The sequence below is a fragment of the Bos grunniens genome, chromosome 16 (assembly GCF_055505025.1).
Source record: "Bos grunniens cultivar Pamir isolate PY7600 chromosome 16, Bosgru_T2T1.0, whole genome shotgun sequence".
NCBI classification, from domain to species: domain Eukaryota; kingdom Metazoa; phylum Chordata; class Mammalia; order Artiodactyla; family Bovidae; genus Bos; species Bos grunniens.
The window spans coordinates 38457375-38481798 of record NC_141180.1 but is presented as its reverse complement, the minus strand read 5'-3'; the positions used below and the strand labels follow the sequence as shown (position 1 = coordinate 38481798).

General features: G+C 45.1%; 2 protein-coding genes across 10 annotated transcripts; one reads left to right on the top strand and one right to left on the bottom strand.

The window, feature by feature from the left end:
• The first annotated feature begins 468 nt into the window (after window positions 1-468).
• MASP2 (MBL associated serine protease 2) lies at window positions 469-16573 on the top strand. 2 transcript variants are annotated; one of them, XM_086344463.1, is made up of 11 exons: window positions 469-576; window positions 660-888; window positions 1008-1185; window positions 1955-2086; window positions 4203-4399; window positions 4473-4620; window positions 8069-8187; window positions 9968-10046; window positions 12184-12315; window positions 12816-12890; window positions 14115-16573. In XM_086344463.1, the coding sequence occupies exons 1-11, from the start codon at window positions 572-574 to the stop codon at window positions 14879-14881; spliced, it is 2061 nt and encodes a 686-aa protein (XP_086200589.1). In that variant the 5' UTR covers window positions 469-571; the 3' UTR covers window positions 14882-16573. The 2 variants fall into 2 exon arrangements, with proteins under 2 accessions (XP_086200589.1, XP_086200591.1); XM_086344465.1 differs by lacking the exon at window positions 4203-4399 and having other exon boundaries at window positions 506-576.
• Window positions 12539-24400, bottom strand: TARDBP (TAR DNA binding protein). 8 transcript variants are annotated; one of them, XR_015143394.1, is made up of 9 exons: window positions 23954-24038; window positions 22721-22968; window positions 21040-21203; window positions 20670-20810; window positions 19867-20037; window positions 18281-19492; window positions 17267-17546; window positions 16403-16499; window positions 12539-12887 (listed from the first exon to the last, which is right to left on the bottom strand). XR_015143394.1 is itself a non-coding variant. In XM_086344467.1 (6 exons), exons 2-6 carry the CDS (start codon window positions 22956-22958, stop codon window positions 18962-18964), a joined length of 1245 nt encoding a protein of 414 aa, XP_086200593.1. In that variant the 5' UTR covers window positions 22959-22968; window positions 24271-24400; the 3' UTR covers window positions 17567-18961. The 8 variants fall into 8 exon arrangements, 2 of the variants coding, with proteins under 2 accessions (XP_086200593.1, XP_086200592.1); XR_015143396.1 differs by having other exon boundaries at window positions 17267-17300; XR_015143393.1 differs by having other exon boundaries at window positions 12539-16499.
• Between the last annotated feature and the right edge of the window lie 24 nt (window positions 24401-24424).

The window sequence follows — 24424 nt, the reverse complement described above, 5'->3', positions numbered from 1 at the left end:
GGGATTGGCAAGATGCTTACTTGTGTCCAGAAGGACTTGGGGCCGCAAATTCCTGATTTCACTGCAAGCTCAGAGTTGCTTCCTGGAGCATCATTTCCACCTGTCCATCTGTTTCTCCAGCTTCCTAAATGTCGATTCCATGTCCTTGCCCATGTTCCCCATTGTTGTGGACTCGTGTTTTTAAAGCTCCCCTCTTCTCTCTGCCAGGAGGGAAAGGTAGATGCCTGTGTGCCTCCCCCATGTCCACCTAGAAGCCACCACCTTTGAGATCATTGTCCCCAGGACTCTGCGTGACCTTGGAAGTCACACACTGCTGGGGAACCCCAGAGGTCAAGGGTGAAGACAGAGCTAGCATTTGTTCCCAGGCCTGGCCGTCACCCAGGCCCAGCCCCTGGCTCCTGGAGCATCCTGCCCTCGCTGCCCAGAAATCTGGGGAGGCAGGAGTCATGGGGTCTGTTCCCAGAAGGCCAGGGTGGCTGGGGGCAGGGCCAGGCGCTGGACAAACAGATCAAAGGTGAGGCTCCCTGGGCTCCAGACGGTGCCTAGTCAGCCAGAGGACACCGAGTGCACCATGAGGTGGGTGGAAGCCCCCAGGACCTGCTTGGCAGGGGTGAGGGCTGAGAGCAGGCCTCACCGTCCCTGCCCTGCACCGCCCTCAGGCTGCTGGTCTTCCTGGGCCTGCTGTGGGGCTTGGTGGCTGCGTCCTCGGGGCCACAGTGGCCCAAACCAGTGTTCGGGCGCCTGGCATCGCCCGGCTTCCCCGACAAGTACGCCAACAACCAGGAGCGGCGCTGGGCCCTGATGGCGCCCCCCGGCTACCGCCTGCGCCTCTACTTCACCCACTTCCAGCTGGAGCCCTCCTACCTGTGCGAGTATGACTTTGTCAAGGTGCCAGCAGGGCAGGCGGGGGGATGGGACACCTGGGAGCAGGGTCTGACCTTGGAGGGTGGGAGGGCAGTCAGGCCTGGCGTCGCGCCTTTGCTCCCCGTGACCCCCGAACCCCCCAGCTGAGCGCCGGGACCAAGGAGCTGGCCACGCTGTGTGGCTCGGAGAGCACGGACACAGAGCGGGCGCCTGGCAACGACACCTTCTACTCACCGGGCTCCAGCCTGGATGTCACCTTCCGCTCCGACTACTCCAACGAGAAGCCGTTCACGGGCTTTGAGGCCTTCTACTCTGCAGAGGGTGAGCAGGGGAGGAGGCCGGTTGTGGGGGCGGGATTCGGTCTCAGGCCAGACTGGTCCTCCCTTTGGTCTCCTCCCCACCCCCACTCTAGTCCCTGAGGCTGGCTTCTTGCCAGACCAGCAGGAGAAGAGTGCATACCTGGTCTGACATCATCACAATGCAAATATCCCTAACAGGCCATGATCTCTGCTCTACACTAAGCCCCCCTTGGGTGCCAGGTGCTAAGACTGAATGCCCTTCTGTGCCAGGGACATCCTTAGGGGCCCCTGTGATGCAAGGGCCAGGTGAGCCCATTTGCAGATGGGTAGGTGAAGCCCCACTAGCTTGAGTACTGCGTCTGCATGTGGACTTCGATGCTTGATTTCAGATTCTGGCTCTTGCAGGGACTTGCTGTGTGGCCTTGGGCAAGTGGTTCAACCTCTCTGTGTTTGTCCTGAGGCTGCTCTAAGAGTTCAGTGAAACCTGTACAGAGGCCTACCCACCGGGTCCCCTTGTAGGCTGCTCCCTGCACTGGCCTGGCTACGTGGAGCAGGACGCTTCACCTTCATTGGTTTAAAAAGGGTGAAATTGAGGTCTCCCTCCACCTGCTGCAGGAAGGCCACAGTGACCTTTGTTTGGCCTCTCGCACTTGGCCGGGCACAAGCCACCTCCATTCCCGAGGAGGCTCCTCTCAGGGCAGCTGTGAGGCTGGGGGCCTCTGAGCCTGAGCCCGGGCCTCAGTGATATCCCCTCTCCTTTCCTGCTGCCTGCCTGCCTGGCCCTCCCCCAGACATTGACGAGTGCCAGGTGCCCCCAGGAGAGGCCCCCACCTGTGACCACCACTGCCACAACTACCTGGGTGGCTTCTACTGCTCCTGCCGTGTGGGCTATGTTCTCCACAGGAACAAGCGCACCTGCTCAGGTGAGCCACAGCTGGAAAGGGGAAAAGGGGGACACTATGCCTGGCCCAGCCCCCACTCTGCCCCAAGATACCACTGGCTCCTCAAGGCCACAGTTGCTCTGCCCAGGCGACTGGAGGGACCACTGGCCTTGGCCCTCTAGACACTTCTCCTAGGTGGTGGCCCCTTCTTGGTCTTCTGTCCCTTCTCACCATCCACCCATTCATCCTCTACCCAACTGTCCATCTGTCCACTCACCCATCCATCCATCCATCTGTCCACTCACCCATCCATCCATCCATCTATCCATCTATCACCCATCCATATATCCATCTATCTGTCTATCCACCCATCCATCTATCCGTCCATCTATCCACACATCCATCCATCCATTCACCCGTGCTCTCCAATTCCTCACTCACCTCTGCCCTGTCCTTGGCTCACTCTCATCCCCTTCAGCTCATTCACTTGGTGAGCATGTGTTAGGCTCTCACTCTGTACCTGGCTCACCCTCCCTGGGGTGGGGGGGCTCCAGGATGGAGGAGTGGGGGGCCCCAGGCCTGCTTCACACAAGCTTCCCTTCATGGAACCTCAGGGTGAGGGCAGGTCCTGCTCAAAGCTGCTGTTTGGTGCCCAGCCAGCCAACCCCTTTGTCCTCCACTGCCTGGATGCCCCTCTGCGCCTTTGCCAGGGGCCTGGATGGAAAACCAGCTGGCGCCCTGGGGAGTGAGCAGCCGCATCCCTCGAAGCTGACCCTGTGCCCCCTGCTCAGTCATCCCTCCCCCGTGTCTCTCCCTGTCTCTGTTCTCTTCCAGAGCAGAGCCTCTAGCCTCCCCTCCAGCTCCCATCTGGGTTGGGCAAGTCTGCTGCTGTCTGCAGCCCCCACTGACCGCCCCCTTGGACCTAACAATAAATGTGGTTCCACCTCCACCTCCACCTGCTGCCTGTCTCTGGGGGGACAGTGGGGGAGGGCCGTGATGTGCTTCCTGGCCCCTCTCCTCTTCCACCCTCATCTCAGTCTGAGGAGCCCCAGTTGGTGGGGTGGCCCCCTCCATGGGGCCACAGGCGTCTTTCCCAGAAGGGCTTGCTCTACCTCCACCCTCGTTTTGATGGTGGGGCCTTGAGGTCCAGAGAGGGGGCATAGGCTTGCCTGAGTTCCCACAGGGCAGCCAAGCTCTTGCTGCTCCCCTACCAGGAATCCAAGGACTGGGCTCAGAGCATCCTTGGGTCCACTTCCTATTCAGAGGGCAATTCAGGTCCTGTGTGTGATGGGCTAGGGGGAGCCTGACCCAGAGCAGAAGAGGCCAGGGAGGTTTTGATGGATGGAAACTGATTGCCCATCAACTCACTGACAGGTAATCTGGTCCCCCACATCTGGGGCTGACTGCCTCTGCACCCTGGGAAGCAGCCACGTAGAAGAAGAAAGGCAGTGCTGGGCTCCTACTTCCTGAAATGTCCCCTGCACCACCACCTGGGGGAGGGGGGCAGGACCCTCCCATGAGTGATGCTGACTTCCCTCTTCAAAGGCAGAATCAGCTGTTTCAGTGGGGAATGTGGGCACCAGACTCATCTGTGATCAATGTGGACTTGAACTTCCCTCAACTGCCCCCCTGTCTTGATCCAGGGAAGGTGGGTGGGGGGAGGGCCCAAGGGAGGCTGGGCTGGACTGTCCAAGACTGGGGGAGATGAACTTGGGGGTTGCTAGAGTCAGGGGTGGGTGGGTGACCCTCAGCCCAAGGAGATATCCCTCCTCCCATCCACTCCCCACCCAATTCCTGGGGAATAAGGAAAGTCCCCTTCTCTTCTCTTGGTGCCTCCTTCCCCCGGGCAAATCCCACACCCCTCATTCCTGGAATTGGGACTCTGGCCCAGTGATTCCTGCAACAGAAGCCTTGGCCTAGGGCCCCCACCTTCCCTGGGGGTGTGAGTGCAGCCCCAGAGAATGTACATTCAAGTGTCGAGGGTGTCAGCTAAAGCCTGGAAGCCAGAGGAAGCCCCTCCCTAAACTGTCCCTTCAGCCCCTGGGTGGAGTGTCCTGTCTCTGGAAGGGCTTCTGGGGCTGGTGTCTGAGCTCGACCAGTAGCCTGAGCCAGGCTTCTGTGCCCGGCTCACCGTGCCTGTCTTCCCCCCTCTCCCCAGCCCTGTGTTCTGACCAGGTCTTCACTGCCCGGTCTGGGGAGCTCAGCAGCCCTGAATACCCACAGCCATACCCCAAACTCTCCAGCTGCACCTACAGCATCCACTTGGAGGAGGGATTCCACGTCATCTTGGACTTTGTGGAGTCCTTTGACGTGGAGACGCACCCCGAGACCCTGTGCCCCTACGACTCCCTCAAGGTCTGGTTCCTCTGGCCCCCACCTCATCTTGGCCCGGTAGGTCCTGGGGTGACGGGTATCTCTCCGTTTTCAGATTCGAACAGACAAGGCGGAATACGGCCCGTTCTGTGGGAAGACATTGCCCAGCAGGATTGAAACCAAGAGCAATACCGTGACCATCACCTTTACCACCGATCAGTCGGGGGACCACATGGGCTGGAAGGTCCGATACAACAGCACAGGTGAGGGCAGGTAGGGACTCTTCCAGAAGCATCAAGGAACCACAAGGGATGGAACTCTTCCTGGCTGGGCCCCAGAAACTGGGAAGGGACAATTTTTCCTTAACCTGCTCAGTGTCCCTGGATAAGTCTGAAAAGCAAACTGAAAGGTTAATGGGAAAAAGTATACTTGTTCATTTCATGTAAGTTTTATGTGGCACTAGGGCTTCCCAGTGGCTCAGATGCTATGAATCTGCCTGCAATGCAGGAGACCTGGGTTCACTCCCTAGGTCAGGAAGAGCCCCTGGAGAAGGGAATGGCATCCTACTCTGGCATTCTTGCCTGGAGAATCCCATGGACAGAGGAGCCTGTTGGGCTACAGTCCATGGGGTCACAAAGAATTGGACACGACTGAGTGACTAACACTCTACACACACTCCATGCTTTACATGGCACAACTGCCTTCCTAAGGAAATGAAGACCCAGAGACACAGCTGTGTACTTCTGTGCTGGGTCTGCTAAGGAGTGTGACAGGTTGAGGAATATAAAGTAAGGGTGGTGAACTGGGGGAAACTTGTTGTTCAGTCACTCAGTCATGTCTGACTCTTTGCGACCCCATGGACTGCAGCATGCCAGGCTTCCCTGTCCATCATGAACTCCTGGAGCTTGCTCAAATTCATGTCCATCGAGTCGGTGATGCCATCCAACCATCTCATCCTCTGTCGTCCCGTTTTTCTCCTACCCTGAGAAAGCCCAGCATCAGGGTCTTTTCCAATGTCAGTTCTTGGGATCAGGTGGCCAGTGTTGGAGCTTCAGCTTCAGCCTCAGTCCCTTCAATGACTCAAATGTAGCCAGCCTTGTTTGTTAGGATTCTTCTTGGCATCCCTTTGTCTTTGGTGATAAGGCTTCCCTCTGAGTGTAGGGAAGACACCTGTCACACAAGGGTCTTATAACCTGCTTCAGGGGAGAAGGGAGAGGTAAAGGGAGGAATATGGAAGGGTGTTGTCCCAAGGGCAAGGGAACTGTTATGTGCAAAAGCCCAGAGGCTCCATCTTTCTTGGTGTGAAGCTGCAGTGGGTGTGATGGGGTGGGCAGAGATGGGGGCTCCCGTCACACAGAGTTTGGACAGGGCATCTGCAGCTGGGGCTACACTCTGCCTCCCTGATCCGCCTCCACCCTCCAGGCCTCTTGGGCTTTCCCCACCTCTTCCTCATGACAGACCCTCACACACTGGATGGTTCTTGGTACTTCCTCCTTAGACACAAGTCCAAGTCCCCCATCTTCTGGGCACTGACCGCTGGATGTGACTGTCCCCCTGAGAGTTGACACTCTCAGCCAACTGGTCTCTGAGGATGTTTTTGGAAGGGCCGAGTAACTGAACTGGAGAAACTCCAAAGCAAAATATTTGCAGCCCAAGCTGTGCTGAGAGTGCAGGCTGAGGGTCAGGCTGCCCAGCTTGATGTCCCAGCTGTAGTGCCACCTGCTTCCTGGCCGTGTGACACTGAGCTTCTTAAAGTAACTTTCCTGAGATATAATGTCTCAATTATCTAATGAAGGATAACATCTCTGTGGAAAGGTGGGGGTTGGTGGGCTAATGTAGAAGGCATGGGGTGTGTGTGAAGGAGGTATTACTTTTTAAAATGAGGAGACTGGATTAACAAAGATTAACCTTTGGGCCGCCTCTGTTGGACATGTGGGAAAGAATGAGAGCCTGGTCAGGAGGGCAGAGACCAGCACTTTGGGAAGCCTTTTCTTTTTTTTTTTGATGTGGGCCATTTTTAAAGTCTTTATTGAATTCGCCACAATATTGCCTCTGTTTTTGTTTTTTTTTGGCCGAGGCATATAGTATCTTAGCTCCCTGACCAGGGATCGAACCCACACCCCACTGTGTTGGAAGGTAAAGTCTTAACCACTGGATGGCCAGGGAAGTCCCAAACATTTCATTATTTAAAAGCCTTTTGTTTTCCTGTGGGTCAAAGTAATAAAATTTCTAAACCTGGAGTACTGGTTTCAGAGCGAGTAGGAGGGAAAAGTCAGGTTTGCCAGCTGCTGAGTGAGAAGGGGCCGGCACATGGCCTGGCAGTGTGTGTGAAGGAGGGTGTGAGCAGGACCCTGGCCTGGGATTAAGACGGTCTCAGTAAGCCCTGGGATGTCCCTGGAGTCTCTGGGGCCTGCCTGGGACTGAGAGTCACCCAGACACATAGAGATCGGCTGCTGGAGGAAGTGGAGGACAGGCAAATGGCCTGCGTGGGCTGAGGGGTGGCCTTGGGGGATTGTCAGCCATGGGGGATGGGCTGAAGCCATGGGGTGACAACAGGCCAGGGTTTGGGGGCCAAAGTGGAAGCCAGTCCTGAGCCCTGTGGGCACATGCTCATGAGGGACAGGAGAGGCTTCCCAGGTGCCAGTCTGGCTCTGAGCCACGAGGTCTGCTGGGAGGGCTCCCTGGCTGCGACCACCTCTTCAGTTCAGTTCAATTCAGTTCACTCAGTTGTGTCTGCCTCTTTGCAACCCCATGAATCGCAGCACACCAGGCGTCCTTGTCCATCACGAACTCCCGGACTTCACTCAAATTCATGTCCATCGAGTCGGTGATGCCATCCAGCCATCTCATCCTCTGTCATCCCCTTCTCCTTCTGCCCCCAATCCCTCCCAGCATCTGAGTTTTTTCCAATGAGTCAACTCTTCGCATGAGGTGGCCAAAGTACTGGAGTTTCAGCTTTAGCATCAGTCCTTCCAAAGAACACCCAGGACTGATCCCCTTCCAGTGCTTATTCCCTGGTGACTCAGCCGGTAAAGAATCCGCCTGCAATGCAGGAGACCTGAGTTCACTTCCTGGGTCAGGAAGATCCCCTGGAGAAGGAAATGGCAACCCACTCCCGTATTCTTGCCTGGGAAATCCTACAGATGGAGAAGCCTGGCGGGCTACAGTCCATGGGGGTCACAAAGAGTAGGACACAACTGAACGACTAACACTTTATTAGCAAAGCACGTTCGTCTGTGCTTCACACTCAGTCCTCACAAAACCCCAGGAGGTGAGCAAACAGTCTCATCAGACTTATGGATGAGGAAACTGAGACTTTCCTGTGATTTAAATGCATGTGGTGCAACTCTTCTCCACTCCCGCCCCCACCGCCCCCGTTACATTCCCCAGTTCTCTGCAGTGTGTGTGAGGCCCCTGGTGGGGACCAGACACACCCTTTGCAATGACCATGCTCCCTTATTGCATGCCTGATTTTCTTTCCATCACTTTGGCTGAAGCCCAGGCCAGACAACAAATCCTAATTTGTACAGTAAGCAACGGAAAATTTAATCTTGCCTTTGGATTTAAATCTTAAGAACTCTATCCCACTTGTGGAAAGCTCTCTCTACACAATAAGTGTTTCACTTATAAATCAAGAACTTCTAATTGCTCAATTCAGACTTGCCTGCTGTAGACCACAGCCAAACCCATTCGTCTCATTTCCTTGCTCAGCTGAGCCTTGCCCTGATCCATTGGCGCCACCTAATGGCCGCATCTCCCCTGTGCAAGCCAAATACATCCTGAAAGACCACTTCTCCGTCTTCTGCGAGACCGGTTATGAACTTCTGCAAGTAAGTTAATATAAAACTGCTAACTGCAACCACAATCATGATGGTTTTTAAATGAATACACATTTATATCAGCAAGTATGTGAAAGGAAGATGGGAAAACAGCTGTCAGCATGGTGGTTTCTTTTCCCTGTGATTAAACAATAAAATTCAAAGAAATGATACATTTGCTAAGAGAAATGGCTATAGAAAAATTTCTGTTCTTAGGAATTCTGCTATTTAAAAAAAATAATTAATTTGTTTATAGCAGTGCTGGTTCTTCCTTGCTGCTCAGGTTTTCTCTAGTTGCAGCAAGCCGGGGGCTACTCTCTAGTTAGTGTGTGGGCTTCTCATAGTGGTAGCTTCTCTTGCTGTGGAGCACAGGCTCTTGAGCACAAGGATGAAGGGCTTAATTGCTCTGCAGCATGTGGAATCTTCCCGGAACAGGGATTGAACCCACATCTTCTGCATTAGCAGGAGGATTCTTAACCATTGAACCACCAGAAGTCCCAGAACTCTGCTATTTAAAAAAGCTTTGTCTTGGGGAGCGCTGGTGATATAAATGAACACCTTTCTCAGTTCCCTGGTAAAGCCACTGAAATGTTTGCCATTGTGCTCTATGTTATCACCTTGCTATAATCAAACTCCTCGTGGTCAAATGACCTTTACCTGAAACAACTCCTGGGCCCACAAAAAATTAAACAGCCCTTGCAAACAGTATATTCTGCAGAGTTATAAACAGTGACCACTGTTAAGGGAGAGGGAGGATAATTTCAAAAAATGCTTAGTGTGTTGCTTTAGGGGCCCAGGTAGGAGATTAACATGTCCTCTTTATGTTCTTCAAAATTGTCACTGAATCCCAATGGTAAAAAGTAATAACACTGAAATGATAGCTGGCTATGCAATCCAGTCCTGTGGAGGGGGGAAAAGTGAGACACTTTTCTCAATTCGCAAACTTCTGGGCGGGCTCTTACCATAGCTCCTTGAACTGCAAATCTGTTTTTCTTTTTAAATAAACATCTATTGAACATCTAGTTTTATCAGCCATTATCTTTAAAGATATATATATATTTTGCTATGCCTCGTTGTTTGTGGTTCCCCGACCAGGGATTGAACCCAGTCCCTGGCAGTGAAACCTTGAAGTCCTAACCATAACCACTGGACTGCCAGGGAAGTCTCACTCTCTTTTTTTAGTATTTCCTGTTCAGTCTCTGATGAAAGAAAAAAAAAAAATCATCCTGCTCTCCTTTGAAGCATAAAGCTTCTGTCAAAGCCACTTTCTTTCATTTAAAGTCCGTTTCAGGAAAATATCTCAATGTCAAAAATGTCCTTCTAGATATTAGCAATGGAACTGATAGAAAACACCCTTGTGAAGTTTAAGGAAGTATTTTAAATGACTTTCCTCCAGCTAATAGCTGCAGGGTAGAAAAATCCAGACATATTCATTCCATGCCTGATCAGGTTGACCTTCCCCAGACTTCTGACCATCACCCTTTGGCACTTAAAGAAATGGTGCAGCATCAGCAGGAACTTGAAATCTGACATGTTCTTGGATTAAAATGGAAAGCAAAAACTGCTGCAAGAGGTCTCAGGAAAGCAAAAACTGCTGCAAGAGGTCAACATCTTTGAGAGACACACTCAAGAAGACATTACCAAGCACACACATGTATCGAGGTAGCTGGGCTGTGTCATGTGGGTTCATCACCCTCCTTGGGAGCATCTCTCGAAACACTGGAAGAGGAACTACTGTGGAGTGCTTTATGATGAAAACGAGGAAATTAATATTTTCTCAATTCCTCTTTAGGGTAACTTAGCCCTGAAGTCATTTGCTGCAGTCTGTCAGAAAGACGGGTCTTGGGACCGACCGATGCCAGTGTGCAGCAGTACGTATGTGCGACCACAACGCCCGCAGCTGCTTCTGCTACTACTGCTTTTGGTCTTTTTAGAAAATGATTTTATCAGGGCTTGAATTCTAAGTATGCTTGTCTTACCCAGTGTCTAGGTGTACTCTTAAGCAGTTAAAATGGGACCATGCTACTAGGAAAAGTATTTGCTTTAGTATATGCAAAAGTACTTTTCTAAGTAAAAAGATGGGGAACAGAGAAAAATTACATTGTAATACTCATAATCCCACTGTATCAGAGTATAACCACTGTTGCTATTTTGGTGTATATCTCAATTACATATATCACACATACAAACATGTTCAGGCCACCACTTGATGCAGACAACTGCGGTATGTGTATGTGTATATACACGTACATACACACAGACATATATCCACATCAAACTGGGATGACAATGTCCATTACCATTTTGTGAACTGAGTCATGTATCTAATGAACTGTTACATGTTCAGTTCAGTCACTCAGCTGTGTTCGACTCTTTGCAACCCCATGGACTGTAACATGCCAGGCTTTCCTGTCCATCACCAACTCCCGGAGCTTGCTCAAAGTCACGTCCATCAAGTTGCTGATGCCATCCAACCATCTCATCCTCTGTCGTCTCCTTCTCCTCCCATCTTCAATCTTTCCCAGCATCAGGGTCTTTTCCAATGAGTTAGTTCTTCACATCAGGTGGCCAAACTATTGGAGTTTCAGCTTCAGCATTAGTCCTTCCAATGACTGATCTCCTTGTAGTCCAAGGGACTCTCAAGTCTTCTCCAAGAACCCCAGTTCAAAAGCATCAATGTTAGTGGAAGTAACAAATTTACAAAACAAAAAAAAGTGAAAACCTCTCTTGCCCAAATCCTCAAACTGTTGATACCTTTAGGACACTGGGGTCCATTCCTTCACATTCGTTATCTCCTATGCTATTCATACTAATGTATTTCACTATTACATACTTTTGAACCAAAGTGGGATTCTCAAATCTGACTGCAGTTTACCCTTCCCCTCCATAATTGCTGGGCTATATCTTTCCACATCAATTCAAGTACTAACAGAGCTGCTCATTCTTATTAATGACTGTCTAGTATTCCATGAGACCTGATTTTCAGTCCATGCGATCTTTATTTCGTTTACCATTACAGATGCTGTAGTTAATACCTCTGTACCTATATCTTCACCTATCTTGTTCAACGGTTTCTACAAAATTCCTAGGGGAATTTAAATATTTTCATCTCTAAAATTTATATTCCTGTCAGAATATACCACCAATATACCACCAATTTTTAGTTTAAAAAACAGTAAGAGTTGGCACTGAAGGGAGTGTTGGAGTAAGAGGTATGGGTGTGAGCCCTGGTTTTGCCACTTCTGTGGTTATGCGCATATTACCTGTGGAGAAATTACAGACCATGTGGACTAAGCACTTGGCACAGAGCCAGATACACTGCTATTAAGCTGCTGAAAACCAAGTATTATTTTTTTAGTATCCACAGAAATACATCAACAACGTTTTATTGTGTACAAAACTATGACTTTCAGACTGATACCACTTTCTCACAAACGGGTTAGTTATTTCACATTAATGTCCGAACAGGTATGAATTCCAACCCAAACTCAAGGTAGCATGACTTCTAGGCCTTCTAAAAAGCTAAGGATCATAACAAGCTGAGTCCTTCAGTCATTTTTGTATTGTTCTACCCTTAAGGCCAATCAAATTGCACCATTTACATGGAGCCAGACTGTACATGCCACCTGCACGCCGCGCTGTTTTCTTCTGTTGCAATTTTGTTGCACGAGGAGATATTCAATAAATGCCAACCACTTTTTTTACATGTGGGAATGCTAAGGAAGTCCAAGTGGTTTCAAATCCCCTTCCTTTAGGGAAAGCATACTACCCTCCTTGCCCAGGGCCTTCACTTCAATCTAGCCATTTACTGAGGGATAGGAAGGAGTGACGCTTTAAAACCACACTTAAGGTGATGCTCATTTTCAGAGATGAAATGATGTCCACCTTGAATGTGCCTTCAGGTTACAGCACCACACAGCCAACCACCATCACAATCTCCACACATCATTTTAATGTTAGAATTCAGCACAAACTGACTTCCCTCTCCCATTATTTATTATTTATTAGTTGTGGACTGTGGCCCTCCTGACGATCTACCCAGTGGCCAGGTGGAGTACATCACAGGTCCTGCTGTGACCACATACAGGGCTGTGGTTAAATACCGCTGTAATGAGTTCTACACGATGACAACCAACGATGGTAAGCAAACTGTTCCAAGTTGGGGGTGGGTAATATTTGGAACCTAAGCCCTCATGATCTGAAAATAAACTTACCCAACATTTTTGGCTAAGGCTAGGCAAAAGATTAAAAGGCACGTCTCCCACCTGCTAAGTGAAATATTGCAGCTGAAGTGACTTTAATGTCAATTTACAAGAATCTGAAAACAGATCTTATCTAGTAAATGACTACCACAAACACACAATATATTCCAAATGGTTTAATTTAACAAGTCAAAACCTTATCATTAAGCACTTGAGATCTTGATACATATTCAAGTTACACGTCTAAAAGGTTTCCACTTTGCAAGCAAACATGGTAATGCAGAGACCTCCTATTTATGAAATCATGTAAAACGGTTATTCAGAACCTCTATTTCCCACTGATGCTCAAGAATCAACATTTTTCAAGGGGGTATTCAAGCAAATGACAACCACCTTTTACATGCAGTTAAACATTTTTGTTTTTCCAATGATTTGCAGGTAAATATGTGTGTGAGGCTGATGGATTCTGGACGAGCTCCAAAAGAGAAAAATCACTCCCAGTCTGTGAGCCTGGTAATGGATACATTTATACAAGAGATTTGTAATTGATGGAAAGTAGAACTGGGTAGAAGACAGTAAGTAGGGCTTTAGCTGTGTTGGCAGAAATGTAACTTCAGCACTTGGCTCTTAGACCAACTTATTATTTCCAAATAATATGTTCTCATTACCCCTTTCCATGTGGAGAGGTTTGTTAGGTCCTGACTGCATCAGTCATTTGATTATTTTTGACCTTACAACTAGGCAAGCATAAAAAATTAAATACTTAAAATTATCTTGAACCATTTATACATTTATAAACACGAGTTCTTCTGTTACTTTTCTTCTCTATAGAAATGCTATTAAAACCCAAAGCTAATAACCTCATTATTTCCCTAAGCAATTGTTTCCAATGACATCTAGTTTTTAAACATTAATGCAATTTGCCTTTTAATAGTACTCAGAAAAAGTTTTTACCAGAATTGGCTCTGAAGATATAGTTGACAAAGAAGAAAAAAAATCAGAAAAGTAATAGTATATCCATTACCCCTGTTACTGGGTTTAGTCTTCTCAGTTGACACAATGTTTATAAGCTTTCATAAGAGTATTCTGCCACAACAGGAAACAGATTTGCTACATTAATAAGCATATTTAGTTAGCAATATACAGTAAAGTCTAGTGTCTGGAAGGAACAACTAGACCAGAAATAATTTCTGAACCTGAAGGTTCCTGGCTACAACTGTAACATTCTCATTTTTAAAACATTTAAATGTTCAAAGGTGAAAGTAGTCTGCAAATCCTATGATACTGACCCTAGTTCCTGCTTTCCCAGAACTACAGTGTAGATACCCCATTTTACAAGGAGGAAAACAGAAGCAATGGAGAGGTTATTTACTTTCACTTCCTGTGCACACCAGCTCAGACAACTCCTGTTAGCCCTACCGAACACATTCCCAGTCCTGAGACCAAGTTACTTTGGCAAAACAAATTAGTTTCTACATATTAATTTTCACTCACCTCATTTTCTGAGGAGCTAAAAAATACCGAATGGTTTTATCGGATCTTTGAACAATGTTTCGAGCAGTAAAACATATATATACTATACTCACTTGCCTGTACAGGTGGACAAACACCAATTCGTGTGATACAATTTTTGGGTGACATGAAACATGAGTAATTGACAACTCCAAAGTGGTAATAATTAGAGAAAAACACCATCAGGTTTCTGTAAAGCCTCTATACATCTGCTTATTTCCCCAGTGTGTGGAATATCCACCCGTACTACAGAAGGTCGTATATATGGAGGACAAAATGCAAAGCTTGGTTATTTTCCTTGGCAAGTGCTGTTACTAGGTAAAACTATGGCAGCAGGTGCACTTCTGTACGACAACTGGATCCTAACAGCTGCTCATGCTGTATATGACCAAAGGGAAGACACTGCCTCCCTACAGATTAGAATGGGTGCCCTGAAGAGAATATCACCTAATTATACACAAGCCTGGGCGGAGGCCATTTTTATACATGAAAGTTACATTCATGACGCTGGTTACGATAACGACATAGCACTGATTAAACTGAAGAACAAAGTTGCAATCAACAGCAACATCATGCCTATTTGTTTGCCAAGAAAAGAAGCAGAATCTTTCATGAGGACAAATGACATTGGAACTGCATCTGGATGGGGATTAACCCAAAGAGGGTTTCTTGCCAGAAATCTAAAGTTTATTGACGTACCAGTTGTTGACCATCAAAAATGTACTGCTGCCTACGAAAAGAAGTCCTATCCAGACGGAAGGGTAACTGATAACATGCTTTGTGCTGGCTTGCAAAGTGGGGGCAAGGACAGCTGTAGAGGTGACAGTGGGGGGGCATTAGTGTTTCTAGATAATGAGACCCAGAAGTGGTTTGTGGGAGGAATAGTGTCCTGGGGTTCCATTAATTGTGGGGAAGCAGATCAGTATGGGGTCTACACCAAAGTCATAAACTACATTCCCTGGATCAAGAGCATCATTAATAGTAATTTTTAACTTTGTGTCTTCAGCTAGTACGTGATTCTTTGTTTTAAAAAATATCCGTAAAAGATCTTAGTGGCAAATTGACCTGAGAAACATGAACAGGAGCGCTGCCATTCCACCCCAACTGAACCCGACTGCAGGTGAGCCTGCCTTTCAGGCATGTGTCCACGCCACTCTTCCACCACTTAACTCTCTGATTCAAGGGGACATAAGCCACTGTAGTGATACTCATCTTGGCCAATCCATTACAAACTCATGGATTAAATCTGCATTTACTTACTTAACAAAGTCCAGTGTCTTTTTCTACTATCCATTTGCATTTCTATGAAATTTCCTATTCATGTTCTTTAACTATTTTTGTATTTGTTCTTATTGATCTGAGAATGTTATATATTACAGCAGTATTGGTTCAGGAGTTACTTTGAATGTTTTTCTTGGGTAGATAAATTGGAAATAGCAACACTTTGGCCTATGTATAGATTGATTTCCATGTTAAAACCAACACTATCATTTTTTAATTATAAAAAACTGCCAAACAAAGAACACGAACAGCACTATTTCACATTGTCAAGAGATTTTCTAAAGGACAATTTGGCAATATATTTCACAAGTCTTAAAAGCGTGCATAGTCTTTGACCTGGTAATTACAATGCTAAGATTTTAATTTAGCTGTGAGAATATTCCTAGCACTTGGAAATAACCTAAATAATGTTCAAATTCAGAAGACAGTTGATTCAAAAGTGTCATTTTCATAAGAAATATATTAAAAATAAGTGGCAGTATTATTAATAAATGTAGTTTTTTTTCTTACCATGAACATGAAATACTTGGGCACACTTAAAAATAGATTACAGATCGTACAACAGCTGAGTACAGAACTCAAACACACAGTTAAGAGTTGCTCTCCTAGTAATCAACAACAAAAAACTATTCTAATTATCACATACATCTGAATTACTATGTACTTAACATCTTTCCTAAGGACAAAATTTAAGCCCTGACCCAACCTTAAAAAATTTCATTTAGTTGGCCTCCCTAAAAAGTTTTAATACCTAACACTCAACAAAATTCCTCATTCTAGCCAAAGAGTCACCATTATTATGTAGAAATTCACTGTGATTTCAACTAACTTCTCTTGTACATATAAAGTGCAACTTCTAGAGACTCACTTTTTAAAGCTAACTTTCCAGCATCTTTGTCACATAAATAAAAAAAGAAACTGTATTTTTCCAGTAAGACTCCAGACACTAAACTGTGGTGGCAACAAAAATTTTTATTCAACTGGTTCAAAAAAGTTTTTAGAATGAATGCATTTAGATGACCAAATAGACTTAAACAAATCTTTGCCAAATAGTTTACTTCTAAACTTCAATTTTTTTTTTTTAGGGTAGAATTAAATACCCATAGCTATGTAGTACCATAAACATGTTAATAGAAGGCTACTCAACATTGAAAGCCTTCTAAGACTGGTAACTAGATTTATACAAGTGTAAATAAGGGATTAAAACCATGCCATTGACAAAGTTAACTTACCCCTGGGCTTCTTGAAGGCTTGTCAGTTTAGTCTTTGGAGGTCCCCGAATACCATTTTAAGTTACCATGTTACTGCTGCTGAGTAATAGTGCAAGTGCTAAAATGCAAAATTCAGATGGTACAGGGTTTGGAAATCATGCAATTTAGATGCAGAAAAAAAAATTAAAACAACGCAAGATCCTTTACAGAGGAAACTGAATAAAACAATGTGGCGACCATAAGCCTAAAAGACGACTTCATTTATAAAAGTTTAAAACACATAACTTGCAAGACGACAAACCTATTTATCATAATCTAATTAGATAAGGGCATTAGGTAAATTATCAACACAAAAACTGTTACATTCTTCCACTAGAAAAGGAGCTGACTCTCACATAAGTTAGTTACATTTTAAGTACAATAGAGAATCAATATATTATTGCTTTTACATACTTAACAATGCACCGTGAGAGTCTTGAGTTTTGTAGATTTATTTGACATTATACTATCTCCCCACCTTTGGAAGACAAAGCCCCTTTCACTTAACACTTCCACAGACAGACAACCCACCCTGCTAGTTCTTAAAGCTATCAGGCTTCTTAATGGATTTCAGGCACAAGATAATTTGTGGTTTCTTCTACTTTATCCCTATTGCAATTAATTCCACTTTTCAAATCCCCATCTAGAAAGGTGCTGATATTCCCTTCATTTCAATTGATAGGCTTTGCTACAAAGCATTTTAAATTAACATTGCTTTGCCCACTCCTTCAAATAAGAATATTTTTAGAAGGATGATTTCCCAATGGAGATTTATACAGGCCATGTAAATAGAACATCACCCAAATGCACAGAGGCACTAAGAAAAAGCTGGAGGGTACTGCTTACCATTTTAGGTGTGGTCACCCAGACTTATTAAAAACTAGATTTGAAAAAACAAAAAACAAAAAAAACTTTTCACTTTGGACAATGCAAGAACAAATAGCAATTAAGTCTGGGTATCAGGTGTCAATGCATGACAGGTGATGAATCCATTTGACTTGAGACAACTTTTCAAATAAGTTTATTTGAAGCAAAATAAACTATTGCCAAGAAACTTTATGAAAGTTCCATCTCAAAAGGGTCAAAAAAAGGGGAATTAACTGCTATGAATTCTTTGCATTCAGGGCTGCAAAACAAAGACACATATTATTTAAATCAGTTTTATTTAAGAATTTCCAACAGTGACAACTCTTATAAAAAGCATCCAAGCACAGGACACAGAACTGCAGCAAACAGCATTCTTATGGGTAGCTAACAGACATGAGAACTTCCACCCTGCTTTGAGACACCCCGAGCTCACTGGTGAACTCTGCTTCCAAGTACTCCTGCAAAGCACACCACAAGCTCAGTCCATGTTCTCAACCCATCAGCTTCAGTTCACATTACCACACTTACAGATCAGTAACAGAAGAGAACACACACCATACAGCATTCACAGCAGTTGACAAAGGGGTAAGGGAAATACAAGTATCGTTTCACTTAACACATTCAGCTAACGTGGGTCATCTAAGAACAAAACTCACTTAAAAGTCTTCCAACAGATGTGGATGTCCTTTGAATGCAAAAACATTCGTACATTATTTGCTATCCTTGCTCTCTGCACACTCTCTCACCAAAGCCACAGGATTGAGAGACACATCTCGCCAAGTTAAAAAATATCCATTATGCACCACCAAGTCTCTGCACGCGCTCTCTCCTTTTCTCGCTCATACTAGCCTCTCATGCCTCGGCACCACCATCAATCCCACACAAGGTTTCAAAAGTTCAAACAGCCTTCTGGTTCCATATCACAGCCTTGCGTTCATAGCGTTGATACGACTCCATGAAATAAAGAGTAGCGGATAAAAATGGGACACCCACCGTCAAAGACGCAGCCTGCGCAGCGTGATGGCGAGTTCTTGAATGAGAAAGCATGTAGACAGAAGTATTCCTATGGCAGAATATTTACAGCACTACTTTCAATGAAGTGCTTCTTCCATAAACATTTGAAATGAGATGAACTGCAGAGATTAAATGAAGGCTTCATATTGTACTTTTGTATATGAAGGGAGACAAGTGTTAAAACAAAAACAAAAAAAAACAAAAGAACCAACCACTGTGACACCATGATCTCCAAAGAGGAGATTTTCCTAAGGAAAGAAATCCATATGGTGGGGTTCAAATTAAAACAAGGAGAAAAGAATGTAGTCCTAATCAATGGTTTCCATTTTGAACATGCAAAGAATTCACTTGACAGTCCAGGGATAAAATATTACAGGAGAAACCCTTTGATATCAATTGTAGTGTGTTGGTTTACCAATCAGGCAAACAGCAGTTCACGTTCAAACACTCAATATTTCAACCCTTTATGTAACAAAACTTATAAAATTCCTTTAGCTCTTCCTCTTTTTCTAAAGAAAAATGTCAAAAATACTGCTGAATATACTCCACACTGAACAAACCAATTTTGAAAATTCTTACATGTTATTTTACAATATACTTACCATGAGTTTAGAAAAATTTGAATTCCCACCAGTATACCAACTAACTGTAACCCAATGTCTACATTCCCCAGCCAGAAGATTTAGAATCCATGCTAGAGCCGAAGCCTCCATTAAAACCACTGCCTGACCCTGCATTTGATGCCGATCCCCAACCAATCGCTGCACCTGAATTAGAACCACTGTAAGAGTTATTTCCAGAACCAAAAGCCTGATTTGGCTCCCTCTGCATGTTGCCTTGGCTTTGGTTATTACCTGATGGGCCAGACTGGTTCTGCTGACTGGCTAACATGCCCATCATACCCCAGCTGCTCTGCAGAGCAGCCTGGGCTGCAGCCATCATTGCTGGGTTAATGCTAAAAGCACCAAAGTTCATCCCTCCACCCATATTACTACCCTGATTGTTTCCCAAACCCGCTCCACCCCCTCGACTATTTCCAAATCCACCCTGATTCCCAAAGCCACCTGGATTACCACCAAATCTTCCACTTCTTTCTAACTGTCTATTGCTATTGTGCTTAGGTTCAGCATTGGATATATGTACGCTGATTCCTTTAATGATCAAGTCCTCTCCACAAAGAGACTGGGCAACCTATAAAAAATAAGGGATGTAAATAGAGGAGATTAAACCATTGATTCATACAAAGTAGCAATAAAACTTAGATTTCAAGCCATCATCTACGCTGGAGAAAAAAATCAGCAAGGAGCACTTATTTCCTTTAAACCCATAAAATAGCCTTTAGCTTTATAGTAATGGCAGCAGGGATTTTTCCGTTCATTTTCAAAGGATGTGTAACACTCCCACTTAAATGTCACATATTAAAAATATACCTAAGGGGTTTATCACAAATATTCAGACCCAAATACAGGGTCAGAGAGCTTAGTTAGTAAGGATGGTAATTAGCTGGAAGGGCAATGTTCAACAGAAATCACCTAACTGGGGCAAAGTTATTAAGAGAAAAATACCTGATCATCTGCAAACGTAACAAAGGCAAAAGCCCTGAACGGTTTGGGGATGAAGACATCTACCACTTCTCCATACTGGCAAAAGAACTGCCGCAGTTCATCAGCAGTCATGTCCTCTGTACAACGCCCAACAAACACCTTTCTGCTTCTCAAAGGCTCATCTGGGCTTTGCTGATCAAATCAAAAGGAAGAAAAACCATCAGAAATATTTTACAAGCAATGAAAACAGCATTCTGGTGGAGGATGTAACACAATCTACCTGCCTTTTCTTTAGGTGAGTGCTTAAAAAGTAGGTACATCCTTTCTTTTTTGTATTAGCACATCTTCTTGTAAGACTTCAATGCTTTTAATTTTAAAGCTGATGAAAGTATATTTGGATTAAGGAAAGTTGATGAATTAGAAATGTCCTGGCAAAGAGGATAATGTTCCAAATAAGCAAGTCTTGCTTGCTTGGAATAAGTAAGGCTTTTGTAACAAGATCAACATATTCTAATTGTCTTTGTTAACACTAACGAGATCCACATATTCTCTGTTCACATGTAACTATGTAAGAAATTGCTAATTCATTAAATAACAAGAGAAGGAATAAAATGAATCATGTTTTATTCTGGAGAAGCAATAAACTAAGTATTTCAAACAAATATATAAAATATTCACCATGCATTAAGGTCCTGAGACTTTTAACAAAAGATTTCAAGAACACACCCTGCCACATTTTCCAATTGTAATGTTTTATTTTACAGTGTCTTTTAATTAAGTTTGTCACCACAAATGGCCAAAGCAGAGAAAACAAGAGAAAGTACCTTAGAATTTGGAAGTTTACAGTCACACCATCGTCCATCTATCATATGTCGTTGTGACATTACTTTCACCTGGGTTTCATATTCCGTGAAGCGAACAAAGCCAAACCCTTTTGAATGACCAGTTTTAATATCCTTCTTGACCTAGAAAAAAAATCATTTAAATTCACTAAATCTACACACACATATAACCAACCCAGAGTACACACATGAAGGGAAATAGTATAAACCAAATTTCTTTTCAGCACCCATTACGCATACATATAATAAATATTAAAAATATCACCTACTGAACATGAAGGGTAGCATCACCAGAACAAGGAGTTCTGGACGCTCATTCACTGAAAAACTGTTAAGTGAAATCAAAGCTTACCTGAACCATAAGAACTTCTCCAAAGGTACTGAAGTAATCTTTCAGATCCTGTTCAGTTGTTTTCCATGGGAGACCCAACACTATTAAATCAGATGTTTTCTGGACCGCTCTTTTCACTTTCACTGCTGATGAAGCATCTGTTTCATCCATTTTTCTTTTGTTATCTAAACAAAATGAGCAGAAATCTTTTAGAACATTCATTTAACACTTTAAACACTTCACCCCCTTCATGCAGAAATGAGAAACAAAAACATTCTAGGAATAGTAAGACACTGGAAACTTCTGGTAATGAGTGATGTTAGCTCTCATGGACAGAATAAGGCTTAAATAAGTGGCTCGGTTGCTTTTCTGGAGCCAATCTGGGGATTCTAACCTCTGGTTCTGTAACAGCTCAAGATTACAACTGTATGTTCTCCCCTCTCAAAAGATGTATCAAAACAAAAGTTCCTTTATTTTCACTTTAAAATACATTAAGGAAGGAAAAAAAACAGGTTGAAAAACAATGATGCTATCTTTGTGCCTATTAAATATATTTCCTTGATTATTTTAATGTCAATAATCTGACTACCACAAAATTAGCAACTGTAATCTCCAGTTATAGATTTTTAAGGCTGATTTCAGTTTTTCTGTTTTATGTCCAAACTTTCAACATCAAACTCACATTAATTTTATAATAACAGAAACTTAAGGTTATTAAAAAAAAAAAAAACCAGTATTTGGAAGAGCAGAGAAACTCAATGACATTTGGACAAAAGACAGACCATTTTTTGGAGTAGCGTTATGTTCACAGCAAAATTGAGGAAGGCATATTTCCCATATACCCTTCCCTCTACAGAGGCAGAGCCCCACCCCATTATAAAAATCCCCTACCAGGGTGGTACACTTGTTACAACTATGAACCTACATCAATACATTACTATCTAAATGACATTTCAAATTTGGGTAAGTATTTATCTACAACCAATGGATCAAGAAACTGCAGACTAAAAGAAACCAAGTTGATTCCAGTAAAATTTTTCTTGATACATGAAAAAATCTCTTGAGGCAACATCTTAAATACTGACCAAATAGTACACCTTTGTTGCAATATAAAGTTACAATAAAAGTAACAGATCTATCAACTAGCACAAAGTACCTACTGATAAAATGTTCTTAGTTCCTTGGCACACTTCTAAATCTTCATGCTTCCTTTTAGATTAAAACCATCACTGATAAGACACAGTGAGAAAAAGCCCAGACCTAAAACTATAATTAGGACTGAATTACTTCAAGATTTGGGCTATTGCAACTGATGTTCATTTAAGGGGGGAAAAAAAAGGAGTAAAATTAGCTTAATGAATGACGTAGCTTGCAAGGATTAAGAACAAACCAAAATATTGAGGCACTTCAGAGGACTATTTTCAACAGACTGATAGAACTGCAAAGCATTCTTAATTTCTTAAACTTGGCATTAGTTCAGCAAAATTAGTGCAGATAATTAAACACATAGTTTTAAAAACATGTTCTGTATTCCAATTCTCACTCATTTAGTGGTCTTCCAAGCTTGTCTGACAGTAACTTTTGAAGAAATACTTGGGCAATAAATAGGAGATGGTTTACCACGAAGAGACCATGATCTATGCTTGAGAACGAGATACAAACCTATACTTTAGGATCACTGCAAAACCAAATGGCAACAAACCTTTGGGATAGTTGACAACATATACCAGATTCCCCCAGCCAGCATCGGGGGCGTGCAGAATTCCTTCTACCAGACGGACACCTCTCATACACTGAGACACTGGATTCCGGTAGCGCAGCCCACATGCCCCTGGAAACTGGGCTGTAACCGTGGACAGCAGCACTGTCCCATCGTCTTCCGATGGTATCTCAATGGGCTCGTCATTCTCATCTTCGGTTACCCGAATATATTCAGACATCTTTGTTTCTCTTAAAGGGAAAAGAGATACAAATGACTTAACAATTGTGGTCAAAGTAACTGTTTCCTTATCCCAGCTGATTTATACGTCACTGTTTTGTAACTTGTAGAAAAATTCTCTGGTCTCTGGATTCTTACAGGTGTTGATTATCCCCGAAAAACGAGAAAGTAAAGGCAAGGATAGCTACTGAAATGTAATGCCTCGCTAGTTCATTAAGTATTTGATGAATGCCTACTATACATCAAGTGCTGCCATTGTGAAACTAGTCTCAGATGGCATGCTAGTGGCAAGGCGGGGGAGGGGGGGGGAAGGGGAAAGCAGGAGAAAGATCTCAAGCAAGTACTTATTTTATTACAATCGTGATAAGTACTACTGGAAAGTAGTCTGAGGGTGTTTGGGAGAACCTAAGCTGGTTGAGATGTGTTGTGTGTGTGGGTGTACAGGGGTGTCAAAGTGACTTCCCTAAACAAGCGATGCAGAAGCTGAGTTTTGAGGACTGAATAGGAGCAGTGAGCCAGCCGAAAAGAACAACGGAAAAGTTCCTCCCTGTTCCAGATGGTGGGCTGTCCAGAGGCTCTCCAAACTTGAGCCGCAGGGACAGCGGCGACAGGTCCTTCGCGACGCGGGCCGCCGCCTCCCAGAAGCCAGTGCGTGACAACCGAGGGAGGAGTTTCTAAGCGCGGCCGAGGCGGGACCGCTGGGGTATCAGGCCCTAAACTCCGTCCCGGTGCAAAAGTACGAAAGCACAAAGCAATACCCGCGCCGGGAAGCCAGGCCAAACCGCTGCCTCGGGCTGCACAGCTGCGTGGGCCCAGCACCCTAGCTCAGGCGCCGGCTGCCACCCCGCGCCAGGCCCTAACGTCGCTCCCACACGAGTCCGCTCCGGCAGGACCAAGCAGGCCTGGTCCCACGACTCCCTTTCCGGGGCGGCGGCCGCCCCATCGCGGGAGCCGAGGCACACAGGGCGTCCTTAGTGAGAAGCATCTGCAACTCACCCGCTAGGCCGCTGCTAGGAAGCCCGACAGGGAGAATGAAGCAAGGAGGAATCCAAGAGCAGCCCAGCTACCACTTCGCTCCCACAAAATGGCGCTAGGGCCGCCTCCTCCCCACTCCGGCCATCGTCCTCTCCCACCGGCTTCCCGTCCGCAGGTGGGGGGGACCGCCGCACAGAGACAACGACCCTCTCCCCAGAGAGGCAGAACCCCCCTCCCCTCAGTCTGAGCACAGGGAGTGAACTTGAAGGCTATAAGGAGGCCAGCACCTAGGCCAGAAAGGCTAAAAATGGAAAAAATGTAGATGGGTAGGCTTTTACCTCCCCCCACGTAGCGTAATAGATGGCTTCGCCCGACCAACCGCCGGCCCCGGGTCTCCGCCGGAGCTCGCGCACTTTTAAAATGCGCGAGACTAGCGCAGGGGCTCGGCCGGACCGGGCGGGGCGGGGCGGGGCCGAACCGGGCTGGGCGGGG